The following is a 12,389-nucleotide window of genomic DNA, read 5'->3' as shown; positions in this document are numbered from 1 at the left end:
TGATCATCCGGTCGAATCTCCAGTTCCAGCCCCTTTCTTACTCTTCTATTTTGAATGTGGACTTCATAGTTGCCCGTTCGGTCAACCTTTCGGTTCCTCTTACTGTTGTCCTTTTTTACCGTCCCCCCTCAAATTATGTCTTACTTCGTGCCAGCTTTACAGGAACTCTTGGCCACCCTTGTGGTCAACAATTCCTCAGTTCTTTTACTGGGTGACTTCAATTATTGGCCTGGAGACCCCAGGGAAGATCAGACATCCAAAGATTTTTCTGATACCCTTTGTTGTCTTAATTTCATTTCTCATATTCATGCCCCCACCCACATGCATGGTCATACTCTTGACCAGATTTGGTCAGCTAGTCGGACCATTCTCTCTCCTATTATTCTCCCTTGCACCTGGTTGGACCATTCTCTAATCTCCTTTTCCATCGATTTGGGAGCTATTGACAAGCCCCCCCTGCCTAAGAACGTCCCGGCCCGGAACTGGAATCGGGTGGACCTCAATACTCTCTGCTCCTCTTTGGCGACCTCTTCCCCAACCTATCTGACCTTACCCTTGACCTCCAAGCGGACGCCGTTAACAGCTGGCTGTCCACCTCCTGCAACCTGGTCGCTCCCCTCAAGAGGGTTAGGTCTTGCCGCCTCCACGAAGCTAACAGATGGTTTACCAGTGATCTCAAAACTCTCAAACTGGCTCTTAGACAGTCAGAGAGTGAGTGGAGGCGCAATTACTGTCCCTCTCTGAGGGCTCGATACATGTCTCTTCTTTATAACTATAAGAAAGCTATTCTTTTAGCTAAAACGGAATACTTTACTGGGAAGATCTTACTTGCGGCTAATAAACCCAAGGAGATCTTCTCTATCGTTCATAACTTAGCTGCATCTGACAGAGCTAATCCTAATCCTGTCCCCTCCCAAGTTCTTTGCCATTCTCTCAACGATTTTTTCCTTGAGAAAATTGCTAACATTAAACAAAGTATTCCTTTGTCACTCCCCTCCCTTCCCTTTTCCCCCTCACCCCCGCCGTCTCCTTCCCTTGACCATTTCTCACTTATTTCCAAGGAGTCTTTCCTTGCTCTGCTCAGAAAGGTCAAGTCAGGCTCCCCTGCCGACTGTGGCCCAGCCCACATCCTGAGGGAGGTGTTTTTCCGGTTGCCCTGATCCTCCCTTGTCCTTTCTCAACGCTTCTATCTCTCAGGGCATAGTCCCGGCCTCTTTCAAATCGGCCACAGTCATCCCCATACTAAAAAAACCCGGTGCTGACCCCACTCTCCCCGACAATTTTAGGCCCATGTCCTTGCTCCCTTATTTGGGCAAGATCTTGGAGAGCCATATTACTTCTTGTCTCTCGGCTTACATCGAGGACAACCATCTCCTGGCCTCCCATCAAGCGGGTTTTCGTTCGGCCCATTCAACGGAATCTGTGATCCTTTCCGTCCCGGACGAGCTGAAGAGCAAGGCAGATTCTAACTTTCCCCAAGCCTTGGTACTCCTTGATTTGTCCGCTGCTTTCGACACGGTCGACCATTCCATCCTTCTCAGCCGTGTCGGAGCAGCGGGCATCCGGGGGACCGCTCTCACTTGGCTCGCCTCATTTCTCTAAGGTCGGACGCAGGCGGTCCAACTTGCGGGCTTTACCGCCCCTACCCGCCCTGTGCCCTGTGGGGTTCCCCAAGGCTCTTCCCTTTCCCCCCCTTCTTTTCAATCTTGACATCTATCCCCTATATATCCAACATGGAGGTCTCTGTATTTAATTACGCGGACGACCTCCAGCTTGTTTTTGATCTGTCTTCCTCCCTGGACTCCATCCTTAAATTCCAAACTACACTTATCTTTATTTCTGATTGGATGAATCAAAATCCTCTAAAACTTAATCCGGACAAAACGGAGTTGGTCCTGACTGGCGGCTCCACCAGTCCTTGGACCCCTGCCTTTTGGCCCTCCATTCTTGGCCCTGCCCCCGGTTCCTTCTGCTTCAGTTAAAACCTTGGGAATCAAAATCAGCCAGGACTTCTCCATGCGTCCTCAGATTAGCTCTGTTGTTTCGTCCTGCTTCCTGTCCCTCAGAATTATCCGTAAAATCTCCCGTTTCTTTTCCCTCGAAGCCCTTAAACTTTTTGGCCATGATTCTCTCCCGTTTGGACTACGGGAACTGCCTGTACGTGGGCATTCCTGCCTACGAACTGCGGCGCCTTCAGTCCATCCAGAATCAGGCCGCTCGTCTCATTTACCGGCTCCCCAAGTTCCATCATATTACCCCCCTACTAAAGTCTCTTCATTGGCTCCCCATCTTGCAGAGAACCCTCTTCAAGATGGGCTGCATGGTCTTCATGGCTCGCGCTGGCACGGCCCCAGTTTACATCAACTCCATGATTACCTCCTATCTTCCTGGCCGCAACCTCCGCTCGTCCACCCAGGCTCTCCTCAGTGTCCCTCGATTTCGAAGGTCCAGAGTGGGCGGCACGAGGTTCTCCATTCTGGCCCCCCGTTTCTGGAACAGTCTCCCTTTGACTACCAGGTCCATGACTGTATACCTGCATTTTCGTAAAGCTCTCAAAACCCATCTGTTTGCCCAAGCCTTCTCTCTATAGTAATTTCCTGGTGTCTCCCCTCCCCCGCTTGTCAATCCCTCAGCGCCAGGAAACCGCTTGGTAGCAGAGCGCTTTACAAATCCTTTCAACTTTCAACACGACCGTACCATCTGACCCCTGAAACAATTGCAGGAATCACAAGTGTAACAGAAGACATGATACAGAAAGGAAGTTTGCGGGAATTGATTGGGAGTCCACTTTACTCTTCAATCATGGGCTTACAGAAACCCAATAGGAAGAATAGGATTGTCACACATGGCATCATAGAATTCTTTTAGTTGGGCGGGGGTCGCTTCTAGTCCCGGTCAGGGAAGGAAACCCGGAGCCGATCCAGGTACCAGCTCCCCAAAGTGGGGCCTCAAACGCAGATACTCCTCCATCTCATCGCTGGTGCTTCTTACCTGGCCGCGATGATTTTGACTGGGAGGAAGAAGACTTCGACCCCCAGAGCGGTGCTCGGACCTTATTCTTGACCAAGATCGATGAGGTAACCTCCGTGGCGCCGAAAGCCGGGCCACGATTAGCTTTAGGGACTGCTCCCTCAAAGCCTTTAGCGCCATGGTCCAGAGCAGTCGGAGCACAGCTTCAGGCTGTGGTCGCACTTTAGGCATCATAGACACCAGATGGGGGTCCATGACTGACAAGGCACAATGACAGGCGCCGCATGGTTTAAACCTTGAGGTCTTCTTGCTGGATATTCTACACACCAAAAGAATTTGACAAAAAGTCAAAACAAATCTGTCAAAAAGTGACAGGGGGTAGCTCTCTGACGGATCTGCGCTGGCTGGCGCGGAAAGAAAAGAACTGACATCAGCACGTTGAGTTGGCACCTATATAGACGACGCGCACATCACAACGACAAACTCCATGCCTACGACATCACGCGGAGTCGAGAGATGCCACGGATCAGCGCAGGGGTACGGCTAGCAAAAATCTTCAGGATTCAGCCTGATGTCTGGATGTTCAAAGGTAAGGAATCTGCGACTAGATGTATCTATCAGATTTAAAAAGTCTGGTCACACTAAAGATTCCCAAAATTAGGCTGCCACTTCAGGTTTATATGCTAAACTGAGGAAAGGGTGCGTATTCCATCGTTTACTATGAGGGCATGCTTGGGGCATCCCCCTTTTAGGTCTCAGGACAAGTCCCGGACCTCGCATTGATAGTGCAGTCCTAGGCCATGCAAAATTCGTGACACCAGGGAGAAAAATAAAAGTCAGGATATCACTTTCATATGCAGGACTGTAGAAGACTTTCCCATCCCAACATCCAGTAAGGAATATCGTAACAAGAGAAAACTTTAATGTAAAAGCATCACAAAAAGGTGTGCGGGGAGAATACTGCAAGGCAGTAAAGTGGACCTTGAATTTGAATTCATCATGATGGAAAAGATGTGGTGAATAATATTTAGACCTGCGGGCTAAAAGCTTGAACATTTAGACCCTGGACAAGATAATACTGGCATAAAAAGCATAAAATCACTTACCATAATGTCTGGAGGTATATACTATCCACATAATTGAAAACTGGAGCTGCTAGGGACGCTGCTACCAGGATTAATTGAACCCCTGTATTCATCTGAAGAGAAAACATAGAAAAATGATGAGTATTTGTTGTTAGCTCCATCACCCTGAATTCCTAAAAAAAAAAATACATTTGGAGAAGATTAATGTATTTTCTTCGAGTAGTAGTAGAACATGGAGTTCATAAAATCGCACATTCTAGTTAACTGCTTATATGGATAAGGGGTCTAGGAGAGTTACAATTACTTCTGCTAAACTCGTTTTAAATATGCCCCTTTGAAAAGTTTAACCTAATTATGTTGCCCAGCGGATGTCAAACAAAATGAATAGAGCAAAGAGCTCTGTTGCAGTTTGCTTAAACGACACATGACATAACAAAAGTCTCAAAATGCCCTTTTGACCCAGAAAAACTTCTGAAACAATGCCAGCAACTGATGATGCCTCATAATCTGATGCTCATTTCGATGCAGCCCTTTAATCAGTAGTTGTGATGCAAAGCTTACACAAGAATTAGATATTCAAAACAAAGCATGTCAAACTCCACCGAATAGCTGTAAGCTCGATTTGGTATCATGTCAAATATGTCTACAATGGCAAGATCAATTCTAAAATAAAAACGCTTCATGTTCAAAACTTAAAAAACAATATGGCAGCTGTGGCTACCACTACACCACACGTCTATCAGTAATGTTCCTGCAGGGATGGTCAGGAGAAACTCCACGGTCAGTTCATTAAAAGGAACAGATTATCCATACCATGAACATTTTTAATCTCTTTATTCTTCTTTTAATTTCCCAACATTCAAAATATGATACAGTTATCAAAAACAAGTCAATGGCCCAGCCAGCGCGTTTCGTCCCTGCCATGGCAGAACTTTGAGCTAATGGACGACTCAACTGTGGGTGGTTACTGTGGAATATACAGGAATTGGTGGGTCGCTGGAGGTGCTTCGAAAGACCTAATGAGCTCTCAAGTGAGAAGAAGACACTTTAGTCCTCGAAGAGTCTATTGACAGTTTACAAGGAGAACAATTATGCTAGGAGGAGTGGCAGTGGCACTCTAATGATTGGCCTGAATTCTGTGGAAAACAAAGGCTATATTGCATGTGAGACTGAGCCAAGAGGTGTGATGGGGAATCGCGGTCTCTTGCTCTTCCTAGGTTTCTGTTCGGACACTCACTGAAGCATGAGCTAATGGACGTCAGAAAAGACTTGTTGGCCAGGGGCAATAAAGCTACAATTGGTTTCTCAGTGAAGACGAAAGTGATATACAAGGGTAAATGTCTGTTATCTCCCCAGGGAAAGGCTGACAGAGTGTTTTTACAGGGACTAGGCGAGAATGAGAAATGAATTTGAAGAGGCTGGTTTGTCGCTGGCTCCTACTCTGAATGCTAAATTGGGGGAGAATGAGCGGTATGGCTCCCCTGGCCTCTCAAAGTTCTGGAGTGGTGCGACCTATGGAGGTTTGAGGCTCGATTTCGGTTTGGTGAGAACTGGCTGACTTTTTATTACACCTTTCTTCTTGGTCTTCCTCAATCCCTACCTAGGGCTCCTAAGAAACTTCTGAGCAATACAAATTCTGAAGCTTACTAAAACTTTGCATTTTTTTAAAAATCTGTAGATTGCCTTTTGTGCCGAGTAGTTACAGTCATTGAGAGTAGTATTTCTTGAGTGAAGGTTAGAGTCATAGAGGGTCTCTCAAAGGGGGATATGTTGTGGTTGAGCTCCTGCTAAAACCTTAAAACTGTGATGCCATAAGCGATGAGCAAGACAAGTGTAAAAAGGATTTTGTAGTAGCGGAGGTCTCTTTTCCCCATGGTAACTGACTCCTCACCCTGGTTCCAGGTTTTACCTTCAGACAGTCCCTTTTTTCGTTCTCAAAATCCTCCATCATGGCAATACCATGAGGCCAGACACCTTCACTTTGAGTTCTTGCAGAATCATTGTTCTTCATGGTAAAATGCTCGCAAATGAGCTCAATGACTGGGGTAACCTAAGCAACTTGTCCTAGTCCTGCATAGGTAGGAATACTGCCTAAGTCCCACAAAGTTCTTGTTGATGGGAAGTACTGTTTTTTATTTTTGCAGGTTTATATAGCACAAACTCAGCACAACGGTATTGAAGCGCTTTATATGAGCAACATTTACATGACAAGTAAGCATTCATTTTATATGGGCGGGTAGATTAAGTGATTTGCCCAGAATCACTGGATGTTGAGAGGAGACTTCGAACCTGGCTCCCCAGGTCCTAATTTGGCAACTCTAGCCATAATGCCACATCCTCTGCATAGTCCATTCCTAGTACCCCCTACAAAGAACAGGCACCCAGGCAGGTGTCTCTCTCCAGCTAAGACATTCTCATGTTCCAATCCCAGATGGGCTTAATTCAAAGCAGGGAGAGCTTCCGGAGTTTGTGTTCCTGTAGCAGCAACAGGAGACCACCCACTTGACCCATGTAAAACTATTTTTTCTTGTCATGTCACTACAGATATCTTGAAACTTCAGCCCAGCCAGAGTTCAATGGCGCCCTCTGGAGGTATAGTTCTGTATGTGAGGGGTGTAAATGCACACTGTACCCCACAGACATTTAATTCCACGCCACTGGTGCATTTCCTATGCCAACTTATCATGCTTTTAAGTTAAATAAACTAATTTCACAATACATGTTTCAGGGGAAAAGCACATGCGCTGTGACACTGTTTGGCAGTGTCACTGCATACAGATTCCCAAAGTTAGCAAAAGCAAACAAGAAGAAATTGGGAGGGGGCAGAGGAGAGGGGGAGATCTGCAACACTATATTCGCTAATACAGGTATAATTTAAGATATACTGCGCCCAACAAATATTATCTAGGCAGCCTCTTAAGGTCATCAGTGGCCTCCAACACTTAGTGATGTAGCTGGTGTCACTGCTGTACTGGGAATGCGATGATTTGCTCGACCAGTAAGAACCTAAAGTCTTTAAGCATAGACTGAAAATCTTAGAAGCAAATATGGAAACTAGTAGAGACGCCATATTTGACAGAGTCAGGCTGAGTTGGATAAGTACATCTTGATGTACTGTTGACTGGTGGCACGAAACGAGTTTGACCAAAAGAGGGTATTGATGAGGACCTGCTGATTAAACATGGTGAAGGCCAAAGAGAGATAAATGAAGACCATGAGGCAGCAGTCCCACTTCTTGGGGATTTTCATGGTTTTATAAACACCACATATCACTGCAGTTTCTTCCGAAGCTCCAGACTCAACTACCTCTGCTGCCAAATGCCTTTCCCTAGCAAAACGTCTGACACTTCCTGAGGGACTTCGATATAGTTCTCTAGTATCACTACTGTACTGTATTGAAGGTGTTCAAAAGCACGAACCTAACTATAAAGGGCAATGGTAGAAGGATTTATGCTCTAGGGTGCACGTCATCCAGCGGTAAGAGCACCGACACAGATACCCAGTAATACTTTGCATCCAGAGCGTCAGGTGGAGAATGGTAGAATGTCTTGGATATTACATTGCAATGTCATTGGCGAATTGATTCCTGTGCATTTACTGCTCCCATCAGAGAATGTGCTCTTGGATGCTCATTATGTACTATGACCATTGTTGTTAGAGCTGAATTGTTGGTTGTGATTGTTAATCTGAAAGAGAATAAAGTTTTGTTTTTTTTTTAAAGAAAAAAAGGTCGCTAGCAATGTGCACCGAGGAAATAGGTATGTCTCAATGAACCAGAGATCAAAAACACAGCCATGGCACCACAGTGGGGTGAGGTGTGGGGAGAGAAGGGACACAATTAAAGATGGAAGAACGACTGTGAAGATTTTGGTTTAGATAAATTTAGATATATTTAGAGACAGGACCACCAAGTAAAACCTTAATTTCAAGATTTTCCAGGACCCCTTCCTTATATGTTCCTCGTAACAATAACTGAAAGCAATCCATCCATGTCACTATTTGTTCTAAAATGTATTACCTGACAAGCCATAAAGAGCAGAGGTACAGTAGGTGCTGGCATAAATTAATCAAAACATACTATTACGAACAAGAACCAAGCAGATCTCACCTTGCTAATGAAAGTTGGCTTCAACTGTGCAGTTGCATAACAGGGATTGAAGTATCGACTAATGGTTTTCTGAAAAAGAAAAAGAATCTACTCTGAATATCTCAGGACCTATACTTAATATAATAATTTCTTTACGCAGATTCTAGATCTTCATGACATTTCATAAGGTAATTCTCTGTCTCTGTAAAATATGGCCCAACAGCACGTAATTTTCAACAACTAGTGTATCAACCAACCATTCGGCACTACAGCAATAAGGACAAAGTCCATGTTTTAATACAGTACTTGAAAAATCACGTCAAAATAACTCGGATTCAATTATACAAATTCGTTTACAGAATTAAGCAATCCGAGCATTCATTAAAAGGCTTAGTTATTGTGCCGTGGATTTAACACGTAAATCGAATTATATTTTAATACTTTATTTATGGTTAAAGCTTAAGAAAAAAAATAAAATCGGCATTAAGTATAAAACCTGCTGCACAAAGTGCAATATGCTATTTAATATTACTGTTGAGCGAGAACTGGACATCATGAACCACTCAAGGCCATACCTCATGATTCGTGTCTCCCGAAAACACACAGTCAACAATGTACGTGCGCATCTGCATAGATGTCATATAGAGCCATGGCAGCGAAAATAATTGTGATCCAATAAAAATGTTGGATAGAGTGAGTGGACTACTAAGATAACATTAACATATTTTGATCTCACGCCCCAGACTTAAGTGCTAGGGTTACTGGTAAATAACTTTGTTTTTAACTTCTAGAATTGAAAGAACACTATGGCATAAACCATGTATGGAGATCAGCCAAGAGTAATAATATATTTATTACCACTGCTGAGAGAGGGGCAAGACATCATCATGGCTATTTCAAGGTTGCATCTTACTCAGGTGGATGAGTCTAGGCAGACTGAAATCAAGACTGGCTGGGGCTTCACATGACCAGCTCAAAGGTTCGCATAACTGAAAGGTGAGCCAAAGATGAGATGCGGAGTTCTCCCCCCCCCCCCCCCCCCCGACTTTATGAGTTTTAGTAAAAGAAAAACAAGCTATATCCTGCAAAATAAAGGCAAGGCGCAAATTACATTGTTTAACACTTTAAATTGCAGGAGTGTGTTATATTAATTGTGTATAACTGAATTGCACTGGCATTACCCAAACTTTTTTGACAAAAAATTCCAGGAAGATGGAGCATGAGATCTGTATACTTTGCAAGTCAATTTCATTAAACATACTGATTAGAGTGTACAACTATGCTCAAAGTATCGTCCTTTGCTGTAAATCTTGAAACAGGAGGTAACCCCTATGGCTAGATTGCGGTCTGTGTGACCGGAAGATTGGCCTATAACCACAGCTAAAATCCCTTGTGATCTTGAGCAAGCAGCTTTGGAGTACCAGGACAGTTAGCCCAGTCCTCCCTGTACCACTGATAAATGCAGGATTTGGAGGACGACTACCATGGCAACCTCCATCTGCTATACTCTGGATGACCAAGTCGCAAAAAAGAACAAAGAAAGACTACGGTCTTGGAATCTAATCCTAGGCATCTACTAGTTTTAAAATAAAAATACATGTGCATAAAACCAGGCATTAATTAGGTCAGTGGGTCTGATTTTTTTTCTATTTATTAAAATAACCAGAACTTCAGTCCTTGGCTTGCCAGTCTCTTGGTAGAGAAGGAATATGCTACTTACCAGTATGCATCTGTTCTTGGCATGTAGGGCTGCTGACATTCATATCTGTGCATAGATCGCCGCCTAGTGTTGGGTCCGGATGATTGCACATTGTTGTCCTGGAAGAGTCTTCGAAGTATCACAAGATAGGTGGCTCCTCCCTTGGACTATAGTGCGCATGGGCATCCTCTCCATCCTCAGATTGTTTTTCGCCGTTGTGGCAGAGATAGAGTATAGTACAGTAAGGGATGTCCATGCAAAGAGTGAATGCTACAGCTGCGACAGGCACCGGGGAGGCGGGTGGGCGATATGAATGTTAGCAGCCCTACATGCCAAGAACAGATGCATACTAGTAAGTAGCATATGCCGTTTGAGGCATGTGGGCTGCTGAATTCATATCTGTGCATAGAATGTATAGCAGTATCTCCCCTAGCGGTGGTTGCCTGTGCCAGCTGCAGCAGTCTGAAAAAGAGTCTTGAGAACAGCCTGTCCTACAGCAGCTTGCTGTTTGGAATGTACATCTACACAATAGTGTTTGGTAAATGTATGTATGGTTGACCATGTGGCTGCTCTACAAATTTCGTGTAAAGGAATATTTCCTAGGAAAGCCATGGATGCCCCTAGTTTGCGTGTAGAATGCGCCCTAGGGGGAACTGTTAAGGTGCGTTTTCCTTTTAAATAACATATCTGAATACATTTAACGATCCATCTGGCTATACCTGATTTTGAAATAAGGTTACCTTTGTGTTGCGGTGAGAAAGCAACAAACAACTGTTTTGTTTTTCGAAATGCCTTAGTTCTATCTATATAGTATAGCAGAGCTCTCTTGACATCTAGCGTATGCAAGGCCCTTTCTGCTACTGTTTGTGGATTTTGAAAGAACACTGGCAGTTCTATGGTCTGATTTATATGAAAATGGGATACCACTTTTGGCATGAATTTAGGGCTTGTTTTGAAACTACTCTATTTGCATGTACTTGAATGTATGGTTCTTGAATAGTTAGGGCTTGCAGCTCACTAACTCTTCTAAGTGAAGTAATGGCAATAAGGAAAGCCACCTTCCAAGTAAGAAACTGTATTTCGCATGAGTGTAGTGGCTCAAAAGGTGGTCCCATACGTCTGGTTAAAACGATGTTTAGATTCCAGACTGGTGAAGGTGGGTGCATTGGAGGAATTACTCGTTTAAGTCCTTCCATACATGCTTTAATTGCTGGCACTCTAAACAGTGAAAGGTGTTGCCTGTTTTGGAGATAAGCTGCTAGCGCAGCTAAATGTATCCTGATGGATGAGTAGGCTAAATTGCAACGTTGTATGGGCAAGAGATAGCAAATTATGTTTTGTATAGAAGCATCTAATGGGTTTATGTCGTTGTTTCTGCAGTAAATGACGAAATGTTTCCACTTTGCTGCATAACATGCCCTTGTAGTGGGTTTTCTTACCTCTTTGATAATATTCATGCAGTCTGGAGGCAAGTTTAGGTATCCAAACTCTAGGATTTCAGGAGCCAGATCGCCAGGTTAATCTGTTGTGGATCTGGGTGTTGGATTTCTCCATGGCTCTGAGTTAGAAGACTGGGTGTGAGTCGCAGTCTTTGATGAGGCACCACTGACAGTTCTAGGAACGTTGTGTACCATGGTTGCCTTGCCCATGTGGGAGCAACTAGGATTAGCGTCAGCGAGTGTTGGCGCATTTTGCGTGCCACTAGCGGTATTAGTGGAGCTGGGGGATAAGCGTACGCAAATCTGCCTGACCAGTTCATCCATATCGCATTGCCCTGCGACTGCGGATGTGGGAACCTGGCGGCAAAGTACTGGCATTTTGCATTTTCGCTTGTGGCAAATAGATCTATCTCCAGTTGTCCCCACTTCCGGAAGAATGGTTGGAGCACATTGGGGTGAATCTCCAATTCGTGCATCTGTTGACTGTGCCTGCTGAGCAGGTCGGCTATTTGATTGTCTTTGCCTGGGAGGTGTTCCGCCTTGAGGAACATGTTCCTTTGAATGGCCCATTTCCACACACTTTGAGCTAGATGCGATAGCTGTGGGGAATGTGTTCCTCCCGGTTTCTGAATGTAATACATAGCTGTCATGTTGTCCGTCCAGATCAACACAGTCTTGTTGCACAAGTGTTTTTTGAACGCTTTTAGTGCTAGAAAGATTGCCATCAGCTCTAGTAGATTGATTTGCATCTTCTTTTGTTGTATTGTCCATAGACCCAGGACTGTGTAATGCAGGACAAGGGCTCCCCATCCTAGCAGGGATGCGTCCGCCATCATTACGATTTGTGGGATAGGCTCCTGGAACAGTCGTCCTTTGCAAAGGTTTTGTGGATTCCACCAATGCAGAGAGCTGTATGCCCGACTGGTCACCAACACTAGGTTTTTTAATTGTCCCTGAGCCTGGTTCCACTGCTGTGCTAGGCACTCCTGTAGCGGACGCATGTGTAGTCTGGCATGAGGGACTATGAATATGCACGAGGCCATCATGCCTATTAGTTGCATAAGCACTCGAGCTGGCAATGAGTGTTGTGGTTTGAACCTTTGGATTAA

The 12,389-nt window shown here is 44.6% G+C and overlaps 1 protein-coding gene across 2 annotated transcripts in view; it reads right to left on the bottom strand.

Moving 5' to 3' along the window:
* CRLS1 (cardiolipin synthase 1) overlaps window positions 1-12,389 on the bottom strand; it is a 133,137-nt gene that overhangs the window by 21,706 nt on the left and 99,042 nt on the right. The window contains exons 5-6 of one of the 2 annotated variants that reach the window (XR_013596251.1): window positions 8,164-8,232; window positions 2,690-4,168 (exon numbers count right to left, since the gene is read on the bottom strand). Coding sequence is in view for 1 of the 2 variants with exons in the window: in XM_078649517.1 (XP_078505643.1) it covers window positions 4,077-4,168; window positions 8,164-8,232 (161 nt within the window). In the remaining variant the exon portion in view is untranslated. The remainder of the gene's footprint in view (window positions 1-2,689; window positions 4,169-8,163; window positions 8,233-12,389) is intronic. The other variant, XM_078649517.1, reaches the window with a different exon arrangement.

Source organism: Lissotriton helveticus, chromosome 6 (genome assembly GCF_964261635.1).
Source record: "Lissotriton helveticus chromosome 6, aLisHel1.1, whole genome shotgun sequence".
Taxonomy (NCBI): Eukaryota; Metazoa; Chordata; class Amphibia; order Caudata; family Salamandridae; genus Lissotriton; species Lissotriton helveticus.
Note: the sequence above shows the minus strand (reverse complement) of the source record. Positions and strands in the feature narration are given on the sequence as shown.